This window comes from Trachinotus anak, unplaced genomic scaffold (assembly GCF_046630095.1).
Source record: "Trachinotus anak isolate AG129_WGS33_773 ecotype Australia unplaced genomic scaffold, CSIRO_AGI_Tana_v1 ptg000009l, whole genome shotgun sequence".
In the NCBI taxonomy this organism is placed as follows: Eukaryota; Metazoa; Chordata; class Actinopteri; order Carangiformes; family Carangidae; genus Trachinotus; species Trachinotus anak.
This window is the reverse complement of record NW_027273860.1, coordinates 9,523,022-9,542,715: the sequence shown is the minus strand read 5'-3', so window position 1 is coordinate 9,542,715 and position 19,694 is coordinate 9,523,022. Positions and strand designations below refer to the sequence as shown.

The 19,694-nt window shown below is 39.3% G+C and overlaps 2 protein-coding genes across 4 annotated transcripts in view; both read left to right on the top strand.

Annotated features, from left to right (window-relative positions):
* ctdspla (CTD (carboxy-terminal domain, RNA polymerase II, polypeptide A) small phosphatase-like a) overlaps window positions 1–7,133 on the top strand; it is a 31,791-nt gene extending 24,658 nt beyond the window's left edge. For both annotated transcript variants that reach the window (XM_071485125.1, XM_071485124.1), the window contains 4 exons: window positions 3,547–3,603; window positions 4,932–5,024; window positions 5,116–5,301; window positions 5,968–7,133. In XM_071485125.1, the coding sequence (XP_071341226.1) occupies window positions 3,547–3,603; window positions 4,932–5,024; window positions 5,116–5,301; window positions 5,968–6,093 (462 nt within the window). In that variant the 3' untranslated portion in view covers window positions 6,094–7,133. The remainder of the gene's footprint in view (window positions 1–3,546; window positions 3,604–4,931; window positions 5,025–5,115; window positions 5,302–5,967) is intronic.
* A 1,390-nt stretch (window positions 7,134–8,523) lies between these two features.
* vill (villin-like) overlaps window positions 8,524–19,694 on the top strand; it is a 14,426-nt gene continuing 3,255 nt past the window's right edge. Inside the window, exons 1-16 of one of the 2 annotated variants that reach the window (XM_071485112.1) lie at window positions 8,524–8,778; window positions 9,935–9,973; window positions 13,699–13,782; window positions 13,906–13,980; window positions 14,124–14,323; window positions 14,753–14,861; window positions 15,213–15,323; window positions 16,417–16,622; window positions 16,725–16,803; window positions 16,896–16,994; window positions 17,230–17,383; window positions 18,070–18,170; window positions 18,277–18,414; window positions 18,534–18,692; window positions 19,014–19,193; window positions 19,331–19,476. In XM_071485112.1, the coding sequence (XP_071341213.1) occupies window positions 8,734–8,778; window positions 9,935–9,973; window positions 13,699–13,782; window positions 13,906–13,980; window positions 14,124–14,323; window positions 14,753–14,861; window positions 15,213–15,323; window positions 16,417–16,622; window positions 16,725–16,803; window positions 16,896–16,994; window positions 17,230–17,383; window positions 18,070–18,170; window positions 18,277–18,414; window positions 18,534–18,692; window positions 19,014–19,193; window positions 19,331–19,476 (1,925 nt within the window). In that variant the 5' untranslated portion in view covers window positions 8,524–8,733. The remainder of the gene's footprint in view (window positions 8,779–9,934; window positions 9,974–13,698; window positions 13,783–13,905; window positions 13,981–14,123; window positions 14,324–14,752; window positions 14,862–15,212; window positions 15,324–16,416; window positions 16,623–16,724; window positions 16,804–16,895; window positions 16,995–17,229; window positions 17,384–18,069; window positions 18,171–18,276; window positions 18,415–18,533; window positions 18,693–19,013; window positions 19,194–19,330; window positions 19,477–19,694) is intronic. The other variant, XM_071485111.1, reaches the window with a different exon arrangement.

Below are 19,694 nucleotides of genomic sequence, written 5' to 3'. Positions count from 1 at the left end.
TCTGAAGGATTTTATTTTCTCTCCTGACAAAACAAGAGAGAAACTCACACAGGAGCTGGTTTTTCCCCTTTGATGAAACTCGGTTGCACATCGGATACTCAGTCCATCAAAATTCATTTAGTTCATCAGTATGCGGTATGAAATGGATTCAAGCAATGCAGTAAATGGAGATCGGTTGGGAGAGGAAGAGCAGGAAACAGAAAGCAACACACGCGCAGCATTTTCAGTTCCGTTCAGAACCCTGCAGGATTTCCTGTCGATTTTCTTTTTTTTCTTTTTTTTTTTCTAGATGTGGGGTTTGGAGGTAATTGTGGATCAAAATATGAAGCACTTCAATATACAAGTTAACACTGGAATTGGACAATCAGTGCAGTGAAAAAAAAACACAACCACAACTAATAAGGGACATTTCACACAGATGGACATCAACTAAAAAAGATATGTTACATAATACGTCACATACTGTATCCTTTATCCTGCATGTTATGAATGAGAGGATAATTCCAGGGCCCGCTGTAGGATTAGATCCAGTGTGTGTTAAATGTGTAGAAGTAACTGAAGGAATTTATATATTATATATACATGACAAGTGAAGTTTATTTATATGGCATTTCTCAAAACCAGCGTTTCAAAGGGCCTTATATAAATAGGAAAACATACACTTTATGGTCAAAAGTTTGTGGACAAGCAGACTTTACACTCGTATGTGACTGTTGAACATCTAATGCCAAGGGCTTCAATCTGATATTATATCAGCCTCCACTCTTCTGGGAAAGCTTTTCACAAGGGACCTGGTTGCAGGGATTTATGATCCCGTTCAGCCTCCAGAGCACAAGAGGGGGGGGGTCAGGCACTGATGTGGGCGATAAAGCCGGGCTCACAGTCACCATTACAGTTGATCTTAAAGGTGTCAGATGGGGTTGAGGTCAGACTCTGTGCAGGCCTGTCAAGAAGAAAGCCTTTGATTTATGGACCAACAAGCATTGGCACTGTAGTGTTGAAACTACTGCCAAAAAGTTGGGAGCACGCTATTGGCTAAAATATTATGAGCATTAATGTTTACCTTATCTGGCACTAAAAGGCCAAAGCACGTTGTGAAAAAGCCAAAAAGCACCAAGTCCATGAACAGAGTCAGGCCCTTTGTGTTTTAAATCCATATGCAAGTCTAAATAAAGGCTTTACAGCTGAAATAATTAGAAGATTCATCGAAAAATGCAAAAATTCAGTATCTCAATTGTGAATATTCCCTTAGTTTTTTATGATAATCTGAATATCTTTGGATTTTGGAGTAGTGGTTGTACAAAACAAAGATGCCTTGGCCTCTGGGAACTTGTAATTGCCATTTTACAGTGTTGTTCCATTTTACATTACATTTGGGTAAAAAATGTATTGATTAATTGAGAAAATAATTTGCATATTAACTGATAGTGAAAATAATTGTTAGATGAAAAACGAAACAGTTTGCGGTGCATAAAACAAAATTTTAATACCAATGTGTATATGAAGGAAACACTGGATCCCAGCCAGACCATAGTCATCCAGTGAAACAACCCAGAAGAAATTCCCTCCATCAACCATGATGAGATCAGCTCTGGTTCAGCAGAGAGCCATAAAACAAACCCTCTTCCTTCTTATCATTTACTTCATCCCTCTCCCTCCATTTCTCTCAAACATACATCCTCGCCCTCCTCCATTTCCATATCTCTTGCTGTCTCGATCTGGGTCCATTACAGAGCAGCGCGACGAGCAGCTGTTGTGTGTTCAGTCTTCAGATGATGGAGTGATTCAGCAGAAGAGTGATAGGCAGAGGCCAAGTCTGTTTCTGCATCTCTTCCTCCATCTGTGTCCCTCCCTGTTCCTTCTCTTCTCTTTGTGAAAGTAGGACTAATGTTGCCTGTTTGTTCTCTCTTCTGCCTGTCACTGGCTTGGCTCATTACTGCTTCTGTTTTTAGAAAACTGAAGCTTCGGTCTATACGCTCCGCGGTGGTAACGTTAAACTGAGCTGAATGTTACCAAACCTCTCACAATACATGAAAAAACCAAACATCTCTGATAGATCCATTCTCCTACTGTCATCATAATGTTCATAAAAGACACTTTATACAGGTGACAAGTGGAAGGTCAAAGTGCTGTGTTAGTAGCAAAGACCCTGTCTACTGGATGGTATTAAACACTTCCTGCTCTCTGTGGTTTTATGCCTGAAGACAAATGGCGCTGAAATTGCATATACCGTAGAATCACTGAGGATGTGGGAAGGTTCACATTCGAAAGCAGCTGCTTCAGTGTTCATTAAAAAATGTCAAAGTAGCTTGATGGGAATAGGAGTGAATCATTTCAAGACCTGAGGACAAGCCTCCCCTAAAACCCAGGTAACACCTCCCTTTGTCCATTATTTAGCATTTATAAGCACTATACACATTTAATACGTGCTTATAACACACTATAATGCAGTTCTACACAGATATTAGGGCAGTTAAAGAATTTATTAATGTACAGTAATTTTCAACAATTATAATTGTGTTTTACTATACTGTCATTCATCGTTTATGCAGCAGCCTCCAACAGGAGTTATAGTTGTTGCCAGACACATTAAGAAACAGTTATATCTTTCATTTCTAACTACACATTAAATGTTTATATACTGTCTATGTCTACATTGGGATAGTGTTGCCAGAAATTATTAAAAGGACATAAAGTTAAGGTTTTACCACTGACATAGCTGAGAACTATTTTTTCTCAACTTGACTATATGCGTGGTTACTGCTGTCTGACTTTGTGAGGCAGAAATGTAAATTAAAAACAGATGAAAGCACATTCTTGGATACAAAGTAAAGATTATTTATCAAAGAGTAATGTTTTGGTTTTTTTTTGTTTTTTTTGTTTTTGTTTTTTTTATCAGCGGATGAATTAGTCAGTTTGAAAAATGATACTCCTAAATAACCCTCTGTTCTTTTCTGTTGCTGGAACAATCTATCCAAACCGGTGACAGCTGAGGTCTTATGGAAGTATCTGTCTTTGTGTTCTGAAAATACAGAGAAACATTTTTTCCTCTGTCTCTGTCACCTATTTTTCTTTCTCTCCCCTTTCCGAAATGACACCGCTGTGCCTCCTACCTAATCCTTTCATCCTTGTCTTTACGCCCTCCACTTGTCTTCCACCCACACCCCTCTGGCATCTCCCTCCCTCTACCTCCTGCACCTCTCGTCTCCCTTTTCTTGCTTTTAAAGATGACACGAGTCACGCTGAGAAAACGCTGGCACTCCTCCTGTCCGCGCTCACGTCTGTCATCTTGTTCAGCTCCTAGGTTTCTCCCCGGAGTCTCACTTCTGGTTTTTAACTAACATTGAGACGTAGAGCACTGGAGCAGAGGGAACCACATTATGCTTAAAGCCTCCCTAGTTTGCCTGGGGCACCTTAGAGGAGCATTTTATCATTCCAACCAAAAATGTGGCGTGTGGTTAACCCGCGGTCTTGTCAGATTGTGTTGTTTTGAGTAAAAAATAACTCAAGTTTAAAATCCTTTCTGTATTTTGCCTCATCCTGCAGCCTATCAGCAATGCAGACTTCATCGTTCCAGTGGAGATTGATGGGACCGTTCATCAGGTAATATTGCGCTGATATGGAGCACTTCCAGAAGTGGGCTTGAATTAAATAATATGCATCAATTCATAAGCGCTCCCAAGAAGGGCTTGGCTCCATTTTCTTTCCTTTGGAATTTATTATTCTCTGTTATCTAACAACTACGTCAGAGTGGGACGACTCAAATTCTCCTCCCTGAATTTGATATTCTCTGTTTTATTCTTTGTGTGTTTGGAGTCCTTGCTCACTGTAAAGAAACAGGAGCCATGACACGACTGTGTCACCAGCTAAAGAAATGTCACAAGTTGTCTGGAAGATGCTGTTGAGTGCACAACAGAAGAGATGTTTCACTGCATACAAATGTGTGTGTGTGTGCATGTGTGTGTGCGTGTGTGTGTGTGTGTGTGTGTGTGTGTGTGTGTGTGTGTGTGTGTGTGTGAGAGAGAGAGAGAAAACTGTCAACAGAGAGTAAGAAACAGAGGCGCCCTTTACACTTGCATTGTAACAAGAGACAATGTGCCTGTGTTTCTACACTATATTGATGTTAAAGGTTTGTTTTCTGTGTCCTGTTTAAAGCAGAAGAAGCGATACTGTAGCTGTAACCTGGTTCAAGTAATCCAGGATAGGCTTTCTGTGTCTGCTTCGGCCTATGCTTGATTACTTGCACTTGGGGGCAGTAACTAACCCGGAGACGCTGACTGAAGAGGACGAAATTTAAGTCTGGAGTTATTTGTGCCACTTGCATTTATCTAACTCTTTTCAGCATTAAATTTAGATGTGCTGTATATATATCTTTTTTTCAGGATGACTAGGGTGATTTGGAGATAGGAGACATTTTTGATGTAAATAATTGTATTCAAGATTTATGACGCATTATAAAGAATGTAGATTTTAGGTTCACCGTGAAAAAAATTCAGTTACAAAATGCATTTTATTAGAATTTTAAAGGTATCAAATATAACAGTTCATCACAGAAATCCAACTCACCAATGACATCTATGGTGAAAACAACACAAAACTGATAAAGTGCAACAACAAACATTTACTAAAAGTGACTTATATTCAAGTCATACACTGTCACAAATCTTTCTGACTTCATAAGGGTCAAAATATAGAAATAATAGTAATTTGTTTTAAAAAAGCATCATAACCAATTAATAAGCTAATGAATGAATCTTACATGGCCTCTTTCCCCTTAAAGGAAACTGGGATACATCCAAACTTTGATGCAAACTCGCCAAAATGCTCATTTTGCTCACTCGGACCAGAGTTATTGGAATATGGACTGTTGTGCGATTTTGTGAAAGCATCAAAATTGTACGGGTGTGTTTATTTTTGTGTCCGTGTTTCAGGTGTACGTGCTGAAGAGGCCCCACGTGGACGAGTTCCTCCAGAAGATGGGGGAGCTCTTTGAATGTGTCCTCTTCACAGCGAGCTTAGCTAAGGTTGGCTCTCAGGTTCCACCACTGTTTTCACACAGTCACATTAATGTTTCAATATATACCCCGTATCAACCCGATGTTTGTCTGGTTTCAGTACGCTGACCCTGTGGCAGATCTGCTGGACCAGTGGGGGGTGTTTCGCGCCCGGCTCTTCAGGGAATCATGTGTTTTCCACAGAGGAAACTATGTCAAAGACCTCAGCCGGCTGGGCCGAGAGCTCAGTAAAGTCATCATTATAGACAACTCACCTGCCTCCTACATCTTCCACCCTGAGAATGCAGTAAGTTGTATTTCTGCTTGACATTTTGACCTTAAACCTCCATTATCCTTGACAACAGCATCCTCTGTTCACGCTACGGTTGATTTTGAACATTAAAATGATCTCAGATAGGTGAGGGAAGGCTGGGTGATGTGTTTGACTCCGGAATCTCATTGCTTTTGTTTACACAAAAACTCTACTACTATGTAGAAAAAGTCTGGATGCTTTTAAGACGAAGCTGCTTTGCAAATGAGGCCAACAATGAAATTAGATGCATTATGTGGTTTTAGACCCCAAAATCCTGTCTGAAAGGAAGAGCAAAACACACTTGTGGAGCAGAAATAAGTTCGCTGTAAAGTTAATAATGATGTAAATTATTATCTCTGTGAGGACTTGTCAAAGTTTTGATCTGAAGTGCTGTTTTAAGCCAGAGGCAGTGTTCCCAGTTTTATGATATTTCTCTCCTCTGTAGAGGAGTTCCTCTGTGGAGCTGCTGCCAATCCTCATGCCTTTGATGCATTTCCCCCATTAATTATTTACACAAAACTCGCACCAGCTCCTCACCTATAATGCAACATTTTAGCATCAACTGTCAGCTGAGTTTTCTCCCTTGATCATCTAAATTTAATCTTGTCCCTCTACCGCTCTCTCTCTCTCTGTTTCCTCTGTGCTGTTGTTTCCCCACAGGTCCCAGTGCAGTCCTGGTTTGATGACATGACAGACACAGAGTTGCTGGACCTGATTCCTCTCTTTGAGGGCCTCAGTAAGGAGGAGGACATTTACAGCCTGTTACAGAGCCTGAGGAACAGGTAGCAGATGACAGCTCCAGTTGGTCCTTCCTGCCTCGGCCCCGCTGCACAGAGGCCTCACCTCGCTGCCACGGCCCTGCAGCCCGGCTCCCATCGTCCGACCGGCCCTGGAAGTCCCAGCGTGGCTCCCGATCCGAGGACTTCAGGCAAATTATCTGGTTATAATCAAATCTAAAGAGAACCTCTGTATGGATTCTTACCATCTCTGGATTTTTGGACTCTTTGTACAGGACTCGTACTGACAAAAGATTATATTACTGTATGTACATACTATATGTTTCTAAGAGCAAGACATACATAAAGTAATTTTTCTATCAGAGAGATGAGGTTTTACTATTCTATCTAGTAATATTTTAGTTACCAAAAATAATCAAATACACAGAATGAAGAGTTTTTTGTTGTTGTTTTTTTCTGAGAATGGGTGACCTTTTGTTTTTTGTGTTAAGCTATGCTATGCAGGCTGTTTTCTCTTGTCTGACCTTTTGTTCAAACAACTGTGATTTATCTTCTCTTACAGAATGAAGTGCCTTCATTACTGTGCTGATTTTGTTGTGTCGGGTTATGGGGTGCACATTTTTATGCTGCATATTTACTCAAATCTCCAAAAGCATATAAATCTTTAAATTGAAGTTGAAAATGAGTCTTTGGTAACTGTCATTTAATCTGAGAAAAATGAAAGGATTGATTCCTAGAAATTTATAAACTAGCTTGGATGATTTTTTCTTTTGAGCTTAGATACATTGAATTGTTAAATTTACCAAAGATTTGTACAATTCAATGTGATTGTCATCATTTGATCTTCGACAGTGACTGTAAATTGATGACATTGATGACAAACCCCACTTTATAATGAAAAAAAAAGAAACCTTTGTAATAAAATCACCGTCCACCAATAAATGTTAAACTTTTGAGGAAAATATAATAATTAGCTTAGATAATATGAAATTCTATTTATTGGGGTAAAGGGGGTTGGGTGCATTGTAAAGAATGCTGTTGAAATCGTACTGTACAACATTATTAAAGTTGCAAGTTTGCACACTGTCAGTTTGCATTGTGGTGCTAATCAATAATTTTACATGAACATTGAATCAAATGAGACTCTGCAGCTCTACTGAGCATTTTAGTGTCTTTCAGCTCATTGATTTGGTTTTGTGGCCCTCAACTTTACTGTTTCAGTTCCGGCTCACTGGTGAACATGGTGGATAATTCAGCAGCTAAACAGCCAGATATTTACCTCAGGGAAATATCTGGAGAGTAAGACAGAGCTTAAAGGAGAGTGATTATTGAACTTACATCCATCAGGTGGACAATATTTGCCACATGACCTCTTGATAGGCAACTGTTTGCTAACTGGTTCACCATATCAATTTAAAAGGTGAGATTATGTCAGTGTTGTGTTTATGGCTTGTTTCTGCTGCCCCCTAGTGAGTAGAAAATCAGTTGCATGTTAATAATGTTTTAGTTTGCATTTTGAAACATCTGAAAGCTATTTTTCTTTAAATTGTCTTAAGTTTCAGGGTCAAAGTTCATACTAGACCTTGGAAACAACAATTAACAAAACAATGTCACACATTAGGTTCATTTAGTAACTGTTCGGGAGCTTTCAATCATGGCATTGTGTTTTGTTGATGTAAGTCAACATGGAGGAGGGAGGCATGCTCAGAAAAAAAAATGGGAATTTGAATATAATAGGCCATTTTTCACCAAACACTTGACGTATCACAGTTGGAAAAGCACAGGTATAAATGATCAAATTAGTGATGGCTGAATTCCATTTTGCTACCTCAGGGTCCTACTGTTGTGTAAGCAGCCCCACTGTAACACTGTCATGTCTTACTGGGACACTTGAATACATGACTAATGTTATTAGTAACACCTGTGCTTTTCCTACTACATGAAGTCAAAATGTCAGCTTTGAAAAAGGCCTATTCCTGTACACAATACCTGGGAATGATTATGTGATATGATGAAAGATCAATACAGCTACACAATGGACCTTGTGGTGTCTTAAGATTGTTATTACTAGTTATTTCTATTTTTTCCCTTCTCTTTCATATCCTTTTAGTTAAGAGTTGTTTCAGTGGATCAAACTGCAGTGACATGAGATTGTTGAACTGCTGAACTGAATTCCTTTGAATCATCACGTTTCCCATCTGCAATGCAGAAAAAATTGTATGGAAGAACAGAATAATTCTCTTTCAGCAGTTAAATCAAGCAACAAATACAAAGCTTGACCAAAACTTCATTTGTCAAATGCTGAATAACAGCTGAAGAACATCCAAGTATTTTGTGGTAAGCCTGTATGCTTTGAATTCAAGGACATTTTAACAGAGGAAACTACTAAGCTTCTCTTCAAAGGGTCAAGCTCCATTGTCTGCAGAGTTAAATGATCTGCAGGTGCATTAATTACATGCACTGGTTAATGTGCAACCAAGAGCAGCTTAGCTTCATGTGATATCTTGATGTGAGTTTTTCGCTTCCGCTTACGTTGCAGCCACTTTAACTGCAGCAGTGGATTAGGTATTGCAGAGCCTATTGTTCAAGCCTGAGGAGTTTTCTTTTTTTTCCACTTCACTTTCCACTTGCCCCTCAGATATGTGGGGACTGAAGTTCACCATATTGTTGAAATGATCATATTTTCATAATGGAGTACAGGACTGAATCTAAAAATGAAAAGCCGTGGTCAAAGGTAAGAAAAACTTCAGCCTGATAACTTGAAACTGTTGGTTAAGAAGAAAGCTAGTTTGGTTACATAACATTGTGGTCTTCAGGTTCCCTCGCAGGGATTGCGTGAACTATATAAGACAAAGAGTATAATTAGATGTATCCCTGAACAGAGAACATCACTAAGAAGCCTGATCCATGATTCATGCTCTGACTGCAATGTGTAACAAAAGAAGTTTAGATTCTTCACACAAGCTAGGTTTGATGATTTTGGTGGAGAAATCTTTAACTCTTTATGAAAGCAGGCTGTGTGAATACTGATGTGCCATCTTCTTGTAGCTCAAGGTTATCTTTAGCTACAAAAGCAAGCAACCCATAATTTATTTTTTCTTGTATCTTTACATACAATTCAGTGTTGACTAAGGATTAACATCCGCACTCTGCAAAAAGACTCCCCCTTTCTATTACTTTAAGAAAGTGTGCAAATCACTTTGGATACAGTGTGTTAATACATCTCTGCAGTCAGCAAACAAATGCAAACACAAGCTGCCAATGCTGTCTCCACTGGGAGATCAAAGCCCAGAGCTGTAAACCTTCAATAATGTCAAGCGTCCCTTCTTGAGTGTCTGTGTGAGTAGGCACAGAATGAGAGATTTAGCCACAGAAAGCCTCTGATTCCTTTCCAATACCACTCAGAGCTCCTTGAGTCCAATTCCCCCATCTGCTAGTCGTAACAGTTGTGAAATGAATAATTGGTGTCAAGTGGCTCCTGTAATGCCCACTGTGCTGCTGAGGGCTCACTCGAACATAAACACAACTCGGGCAGGCTACTTAAAACCAGGACCACAAGTGAGGCTTGAGTCCATCGCAACCCAGGAAGTGTAGATGATTTTCTCAAGCATCTTGACTTTGTGATGCATTTTGCAAGTCTGGCTCCCTTCATTCAGGATAAAATCAGGCCGGTATCTCCACATCAAAACTGGGAAACAGTGTGAGAGGAGGCACATTTAAGGCTTGTAAATATCAGAACAGGAAATTGCAGGTGTGTTCAAACCTGGGCGTGGAGATAAATACATCCAGCCCTCCTTGCCACATACACCCCAGAGTACACACAGGAGGAAAAGCCAGCAATACTATTACATAAAGACATCATCTCACCAGTCTACCTCCACAACTTGCAGGAGACAGCCAGGTCTTCACTCTGCCAGACACAACACAAGGTAAGATCCATACTTTTATTTTGGTGACATATTTCCAGAGATTATTTTAAATATCTGTATTCATTTCTTTTAACCGACACATTTCTCTCCAATTTTGAAAGAATAACATCTTTATTATCATATTTGTTGATAAATATTCTTTCAAACAGACTTTATATACCATTTTTGAACCCACATCATTTCATGTTATCCTCAGATGACCACATTATGAGATTAAAGGGCATTAGGATATATTTAGAGCATTAACAAACCTCATTGTGTATGCTGAGGCAGTGGACACCGCAGGTTAATTGATGTGGAACCAGTCTTTCCTGTCACAGTAATGGAAGCAATGCTGGTCTTCATTTTACATTGTCAGAAATTATTTGCTCAAGATTTTCATCTATTTTGAACAGGATCAGATTTCACAATACAATAGTTATTTTCCATTCACAACAGGGAGTTGTCACCGAGGCCTAAGACTTCTCCGGCTTGGAATCAGCAGTGCTGTTTAGTCATGTTATTATGTCAGTTAAGTTCAATAAATCAATTAAAGCAAAGTGGGGAAGAGAGATACTTATTTTCTTGTTCATCCAATTTTTGTGGGAAACTGAATTAGATAATAAACTCTTGTAACTGGTTATTTCATCTCATCGACTGAGAGTCAGATCCTGCGTTTCAAATGTAAAGTAGGTTTGCTTTGATTTGATTTTTGTTTGACAAAAAATCAATAGTCTTGTTGACCTTATATTCTCTGCCATATTGCTACTTGGTTTAATTTCACTAAGGAATACTGTTACCTTAGTCACAGGCTGATATGTGGATTAGACATGCCTGCAGGGTGTGGTCCCTTCTTTGCTCACATAATAGATAAACCTGTGAATGGGAAATGTGATTTCTTTTTTTTTTTACTCTATCTTTTTAGCATGTACAATACTAAACATAAATGTTACCATTTGATTTACTGGACCAGAGTTAGCTTAGAGCTACTTTTTCATCTGCAGTCACTTAAAACATACATACAGCAAACAGGGCAGGACACATAATACAAAAGTAAACCTTATTCATTATTATAACATTACATTGCATGATATGTTATGATGTAAATACTTGTCATAATAAGAGTTGCTTAGCCTTTTAGCACACTATCCAGTTCAGCTTCAAAGTGAGACTGTGTAACTCTTGAATTAACACGTAACAGTCTTGCCCTTACAATCAATAGTTGAGCGATAAGCAATAAGCAATAAAACAAACCTTTGCTCAATTTAGTGCACTCAGGTTGATACAGCCTCACTTGGTCTGGTAAGATCAGTGGCTTATCGCGGCTAACATTAGCTAATGTTAGCAAACTTAAAGATAGATATTGCTGTGTAATTGATATTAGTCAATCAGTTGGCTGATTTTATGACTCTTCTTTAAGTACTCCTATTACTCTATGTTTTAGCATTCATTGTAATACCATACTTGTTACTATTGGCCACATTGACAGCAGTTCATATAAAGTTAAGTAGTATTGCTTTAAAGCTACTAACTGTAGTGCAACTCTTTATGTATTATATCATTCTTAAGATATTGTAAAATTATTTCAGCATGACTCACTCTTTGCTTTTCAGCCCTCCTCAGACTCACACACCCAAAGCCAGATTCAGCAGGACTTTCCAACTACTGCCTAAACCCCATCATTTTATTCAAATGTCAATCTTATTTTCTTTGTATTTTCTTCTTTGCTTTGTGCGTGTCACCTCTTTATCTGAATACCAGAATGCCAGAGCCTTGATTAGGGCGTGGTTAACATCCTGGTCGAGTACAGCTGACCTGATCTATCTCACCTCACCTTACACCAACCGCTCCATTAATCACTGCTCAGTGAGCCATTTTGTTACCTAACCTGGGGCAATGATTAGAGTCCGAGGCAGAGGGCAATATAAAAATGAATTATAGAGTAACTGCAATCACAGTTCCACAAGCTATTGACAAACATAGGCTATCCTGTATGCACGGACACTGTATTTGCATTCCTGATATGTTGCAAGCAGCCTAACATCCCACTGAGCCTTTTTCCATACAGCGTGTCACCACTAAGCCTATATTCTTGGTTCAGCTGGCGATAGTGTGTTTGTTCATCAGTGCTGTTGTTTCTGATATCTGAGTCAAGAGGCAGTTTAAGCGCTGCTGATTGCAGAACTTGAATGTTGCTATGGCACCAAGCTGACACTCATTAGGGGAATAGAGGTGTTTTGCTGTCAGTGATCCAATCTTTTGAAATGGTTCAGTTGTCACTTTAGAGACATCTGTTTCCAATGAAAAGATAGAAAACTCTACAGGGTTAGCAATAAGGAGGTCTCAGCACTTCATTTTGGAAGGGTTTCAATCGAACATGTGTTCTCTAATGGACTATTTACGGTTCTCATCTGTGGTTATTAATGTTTGACATGAGCAATAGTGAAGGATGTATTAAAATCTGAGTTCTCAGTTTACTGTTTTGGTTTTCCTGCCAGCAACCTCATCGTTTTGATTCACTCTTATTGCTCATTGCATCATTTTTCACAACAGGTAGCCATTTACCGAAAAGGCTAAAAACCAACTGTACACTACGTACTGTAACAGCACCAATGGCAGACAGACAAAACTCACAACTAACTGGTGAACATAGTGGAGCACTTAGCAGCTAAATAGCCAGATGTTTCCCTCAAAGGCTGTAGACCAAAAACAGCTAATGTTGCTCTGTAACTGATGGATGCATAAACTAACTAATAAGGAACCTGTTGACACGTTTTTGTAGGCCAACCCAGAAGTTAGCATCACCCTGGTTCCCTGGACAAAAAAAAGAAAGGATAAAGAAAGAAAGAATCAAATATAGTAAAAGTTAAGTAAAGTAAAAAGCTATAAATGGCTATAAATGAACTACACCATCGTCACATGACTTCAACATCAAACTTCCAACTAGTTAGATTTTTGCGCACTTGCCTCTTCTAAAAAAGCCCTTCCTCCTCTTACAAAGTTAGTAATGATTTGCAAAAGCGCAGGTATTAACACAATGAGGCCATCAAGGCGGACTGGTCAGTAGATTAGTTTGCGTAATACGGTTGATGACATTTAACATTCCCAATTTCTATAGTCTCATTTAGCCACTTATTAGCAATTGGCCTTAAAAGCTTAAAGAAATCTTGACAGCAGTATTTAATGACGTATTTTATGCCACAGAATAAAACGTGAACATGTCTTGAGCTTGTGTTAACCACAGACCTCATTTGAGGCATTGAACCAAAAATCCATTCAAAAAACCCATAGACTTTTGGACAAGGAAACCGGAAGTGCTAAAATGGGAGTGCTAATTTTTGGTATTAGAATTAATTCTGGGACTAATAAATCAATACTTTTATCAGTCACTTAAAAATGAACAGGGAACTGGAAAAATAAAATGTTTCAACACAGGAGCTGTCAAGTAAAATACAAATACCTTAAAACTGCACTAAAGTACAATACATAAGTAAATTCATAAGCTACATTCCACAATTGATCTCAAATTCTTTTAGTTAAAACAGACATTATGCTTCAGTATCAGAAACAGTAGTCATGTAAATTTCATACAGCTCACCTTCTTTAAATTTCTCTTGTTGTATAACTCAGACACATGTAAATGTATATACTTAAATATACTGTACATTGCTTGAGAAAAATAGTGAGTTTAGTGCACGCAAATGAGAATCTCATTGCTCTTTGCTTTATATGTGTTTTTGTTTCAGTTCAGCAGAATGATGAGCGATGACAATCAAGATGCATTTAGAAATGTCGGTCGAAAGCCAGGCCTGCAGATATGGACCATCAATGTGAGTCAGCCCTAAAACAAATATCATGCAACCCACGTTACTATGAATGTGGGCATTACTGTGGCTCTACTCTAAGTCAGGTGTGACCTGCTGAAATATTTACATGTTTTTGTTGTTATTCAGAACATGAAGATGGTGCCTGTTCCAGCCCAAGCCTTTGGTAACTTCTTTGAGGGAGACTGTTATATTGTTCTGTATGTAAGTACAATGCTGGCTGATTTCCCAAGAGGCTGCAATGAGACTCAGCATTAATGAAGGCATGTGACTTGTGCATGCCTGGGTAGTATGTGTGCAAGTGCTAAACCTGTGTCTCCATCTGTGTTTTTCATACTTACCATCAGATAAGTCAGAACAAGGGCTCAGGCCAGTCTACTGACATTCACTACTGGATAGGAAAGTCCTCCTCTCAGGATGAGCAAGGTTCGGCGGCCATCTATGTGACCCAGCTGGACGAGTACCTGGGTGGGAGCCCGGTGCAGCACAGGGAGGTGCAGGGCAGTGAGTCACCCCGATTCAGGAGTTACTTCAAAAATGGCCTCATGTGAGTCAAAGAAAGGGGATGGTATGTGAGCTAGAGGTTGGTGGTGACCAAATAAAAAGAAGGAGTCACACGCGCGTGCGCGCACGCACACACACACACACACACACACACACACACACACACACACACACTTATGCTGTAATCTCCCCCCAACATGTCTTATAACACTAATCCCTCTGTATGAAATCATTATGACACAAATTACACTTGTTGAGGCTTAGCAAAGAAAAACATTATTTTCTCTCATCCAGTGAATTAACCTCCAACTTCCCACTGTTATTTTGTTTCATGGTTATGAAACATTGAGGAAAATTTCAAAATTAACAAACAAGTTTGCATTACTTCACACTGCATTACTTCATACTGTCATAGTTGTTTTTTTATCACACTTGAACTTTGGTCATGTACAATATACTGATGTCTCCTCAGCTACAAGAAGGGAGGAGTGGCCTCAGGCTTTCACCATGTTGACATCAATGTCTACAATGTCCTGCGACTGCTGCACGTCAAAGGGAGGAAGCATGTCACAGCGACAGAGGTATACAAAGAGGAATATAAAGAGCTATGACAGAGATTAATGACCGGGGGGTACTGCCTGCCCAGTACTTCCCACTGGAGCTAACTCAGACTTCACACAGTATTGGCACTCCCTCTTTTTAAAATTATAAAGAATTATTGCATGCTTGTTAATAGAGCTGTAAAAGTGGGTGTTAATTGTGTGAGGAGTGCTTTGGCTGCGTGATATCTGTTTAATATTTTCTTATGTTGACAGTATTTGTTTCTCCCAGAACATTTTATGACTATGGCAAACCGTGTAACTGTCCATTTAAATAAAGGGAAATTAGTTAATAACCCTCCATCATGTTGAAGTTTGTACACTTGTGTGCAGGTGGAGGTGTCGTGGAACAGCTTTAACAATGGAGATATATTTCTTCTGGATATGGGGAAAGCCATAGTGCAGTGGAACGGCCCCCAGAGCAACAGGAGAGAGAAGCTCAAGGTAATCCTCCTCTCTGATTATTCACAAGGGGATTTGAAGTATTTGGTATCATTTATGTTCATGTTGTTTGCCAGCAGCCTTCTTCTTCCCTGCCGTTGTTGAAGCATTGCTGTGTATTGGTGTCAGCAGAGTAGCATAAAAAAAGATGCCACCTGTGTTCACGTCTGTGCACAATACCAGTAAAACTGGGATCCACTCTGAAAAACATTGCTACTAATGGTCAACAATGGCGATATATGAAAAGACATTATTCACAAATGTGTGGAATCACATTTCAATATATATAAATATATAAACTATATTCAAATGTATTAGATTTGATGTTTAAATTTCATTGCATTTTCAGTTTTTATACATCATTACTATCAGAGCACGGGCATCCTTCTCCATCTTCAAGAATCTCTTGAAGACTCATCTCTTCTGAGAGCACTTCCTCTCCTAACACCTGTAACACCCTAAATGCCTAAATAGCACTGGGCACTTTCAGTGCACTTCTTTACCTGATCTCCTTGCACTTATTGAATAGATGTATTACTTTGCACTTATACCAAGGCCTCCTGCTGCACTGAAGCTTTAGTGATGACCCTTACTTGTAAGTTGCTTTGGATAAAAGCGTCTGCCACATGAGTAAATGTAAATATAAATCCTTGCATAGACCATTACACATTACATCCAAATAAAAGGAAAAATGAAAATACAAAGAACATTGTTGCCAGACACCATGCTGCAGTGACTGAAATGTAAGGAGAACATTTTTTTAGCTGTAAGTTTTTAAATCTATTAAATGCAAAGAACACAACAGAAAGATAAGGAAGAGGTAAAGTTGTTATCCATTTTGCCAGTCTCATAATTTGTAGATAATTTTTTAGTATTAGCAATGAAAGCTTTCCATCTTGTGGGTCCTTTTATTGACTACAAGCTGGTGAAGTCTGTAATCAATAGCAAATATTTGTCTTCAAATATGTTTGTATGTCACGAAGTTATACTTTATTCTGTATTTCTTAAATGGGTTTTAAGTGTAGAAAGCCAAAAAAATAAAAATGATTTTGAGCAAGATTTAAGTCACTTGGCTTCATATCTCCCTTCTCTGCAGGCGGTGTTGTTGGCTCAGGACATCCGTGACAGGGAGCGAGGAGGCCGTGCTCAGATTGGTTTGGTGGAGGGAGGAGATGAGCACGACTCCCCAGAGCTGATGAAAGTCATGACGGCGGTTCTCGGCCAAAGAACTGGGCCGCTGAAGGAGGCTGTGCCTGATGACAAATCTAGTCAGGTCCAGAACACTAACGTCAGGCTGTACCAGTAAGGACTCTCTCTTGATCCATTGTATTGCTGTCACGATAGAGGGATAATGGGACCTTTTTAACAGTATCATAAACAGGTTTTTCTTGTTTCTGTCCTCAGTGTTTTTGAAAATAGTGGGAACCTAGTGGTTCAAGAGGTGGCCACACAACCTCTGACGCAAGACCTGCTGCACTCCTCTGTAATTGGCTTTTATCTTTCAAATATGTTCCACGAACACTGTTATACAGAAAATGGGTCCTGTCTCAATGTCTATTCTTCTTGTGCTGTCAGGACTGTTACATTGTGGACAAGAGTGGCTCCAGTGTGATGGTGTGGAAAGGCAAGCAGGCCTCCAAGGAAGAGCGGCGAGAAGCTCTGAACAGGGCAGTGGTGAGTTTACTGAATCATAAAATGGACAGTATATCAGAGGTCAAGCCAGAGCAATATTTTCTCTACATGAGGTCAGTAGATTACAAATAAAAGGTAGGTAATACCCTAGGTGATTTTTACTTTTTGCTCTGTAAAAAACTATATAATTATTCAATATTAAGCTTCTCTTTTGCTAAAATTGCTAAATTAAATTTTAACAATTTATCATAAAAAATACTTAAACCCTTTCTACCAGGGCTACATCAAAGCCAAGAACTACCCATCCAGCACCACTGTAGAGGTCATGACAGAGGGAGGAGAGTCAGCAATGTTCAAGCACATGTTCAAATCCTGGAGAGATAAAGGACAAACTCAGGGTCTGGGCACCACCTACAACGTGGGAAAGATAGGTAACATCTACAAAGCTCTTGTCTATTTTACGTCTGGGTCAGATGTCTTTTTAAAATTTCTAATACACCAAAGACATTTTGGCATACAGTGCATAATGCCCAGTAGGTTTAAATAAGGACTGATATTGATATTGGTGATTGATATGGTATTTTTGATCTTGGTCAGCCAAGCTATGTGAAGACCCAAAATATTCAATACTAGATGATTAAACAAGATCTTGCAATAAATGTTTAAAACTCTGTTCAGTATTATTCAATATTTTTCCATCCCTCTTCTTTTCATAATTGCTGAATTTGTTGTCTGTCCTTTTTGTTTTCAGCATTTTTTTTATTCTCAATATGTTCTTTTCTTTCCTAATGACCGTTTATTATATAATACCACTTTTCATCACAAAGCCTTTCTTTGTGAGCCAAAGAAAACAAGGCAGTCATGTCTGCTGATTGGCTGTGTGATTATTCAGAGCAACAGTAATGACCTGCAATTCAGCTCTTGTAGTCTGAAAAAAAACAAAAAACACTGAATAATATTGAGCAAAGTTTCAAAGATATTTTGAATTATTTCACAATTTGTGGTTACATAATATATTGTGTCTATATGTACAGAACTTCAATTTATTATTTATTTCTAAATTGTGTTTTAATGTGTGATTTATTAACTTTACTGAACATTTTGGGTATCTATACAGCTAAGGTTGACCAAGTGAAGTTTGATGTGATGCAGCTCCATGCACGTCCTGAACTGGCAGCACAACAGCGTATGGTAGATGATGCATCTGGAGATGTTAAGGTGAGGATCCAGACGAACCCGCCAAGCAGATTCACAGCTGACTTCATTATCGATGATCCAGATGACAAACATCTGTCACTTCTTGAAATGTTTCTGCCTTCATTAGGTGTGGCGCATTGAGAACTTGGAGCTGGCCGAAGTAAACCCAAGTACTTACGGACAGTTCTACGGAGGAGACTGCTACTTGGTTCTGTACACGTATCAAAGATCGAACCAGCAGCACCACATCCTCTACATGTGGCAGGTCAGAATCATCACAAATACATCTGAACTTTGATTTCATTTTAAAATTCCTCTCTGTTTCCGGACGACTACTCAAAGAACACCAACTTTGTTTTAACATAATTTTATGTCTTGCACCAGGGCCGTCACGCCACTAAAGATGAGATCACAGCATGTGCCTACCAGGCGGTCAATGTTGATAACAAATACAATGGAAGCCCAGTCCAGGTCAGGGTGGTGATGGGAAAGGAGCCGCGTCACTTCCTGGCTATTTTCAAGGGCAAACTTGTCATCTTCGAGGTATGATTTTTCACACTGAGGATTTTTTTTTTCCTGTTGCATAACAGATGCTCACATGCAAAAAAGGTCATGTGAAATTATAATAGAAGGCTGGAGGAATTATTACTGTACTATGGTATGAAAATGCCTTTATTTCTCAGGGGGATTGTGCTCTAGAAAAACATCATAATGACATTAATCCTCCAGGCTCACAAATAACAATGATCAAAACTACAATTAAATGAAAGATGCAAAAAAAAAAAAAAATGTTAGTGGTAAAGTGTATATATATGTTTGTGTTCAAATCTCAACATGCATTATTTTCTATGTTTGTGGTTAAAGGGCGGTACAGGTCGCCCAGGTGTGGTAAACCCTGATCCCGGTGCCAGACTCTTCCAGGTGCGAGGAACTAATGAGCTGAACTCCAAGGCCACTGAAGTGCTGGCAAGGGCGTCGTCTCTAAACACCAACGACGTGTTCCTGCTGAAGACTGATCAAATATGCTATCTGTGGTATGGAAAGGTAAGCGCTTTGTTATGGAGCTTTAATACAGGCTGCAAAAGCCTGACATGAGTCACTTTCAAATAATAAAAATGTGCTTTGTTTGTGCTTTCACACAAATCCATATTTGTTTGATGCCTGGTTCTGTCTGTGTCCAGGGATGCAGCGGGGATGAGAGGGTGATGGGGAGAGCGATGTCTGATGTGCTGTCCAGGCAGGACAAGCAGGTGGTGATGGAGGGCCAGGAGCCAGCTGAATTCTGGGTAGCTCTGGGAGGAAAGGCCCCTTACGCCAGTGACAAGAGGTAAACACAGACAGCAGCAACATCACACCTTTTTTGCAGATTTTGCGCTTTTTAGGGGATATTTTGACAGTTATTTGATGTTGCGCAGAACAACAAATTTAGGGACTCCTGCTTGGTGATACCTCAGAAGCCACATGTTTATGATAATGCCTTTCAGCCAGCTGGCAATCCTTCTGTTCATTTCTCCTCCCTGCTAGATATATTGCATGTCTTTTTTG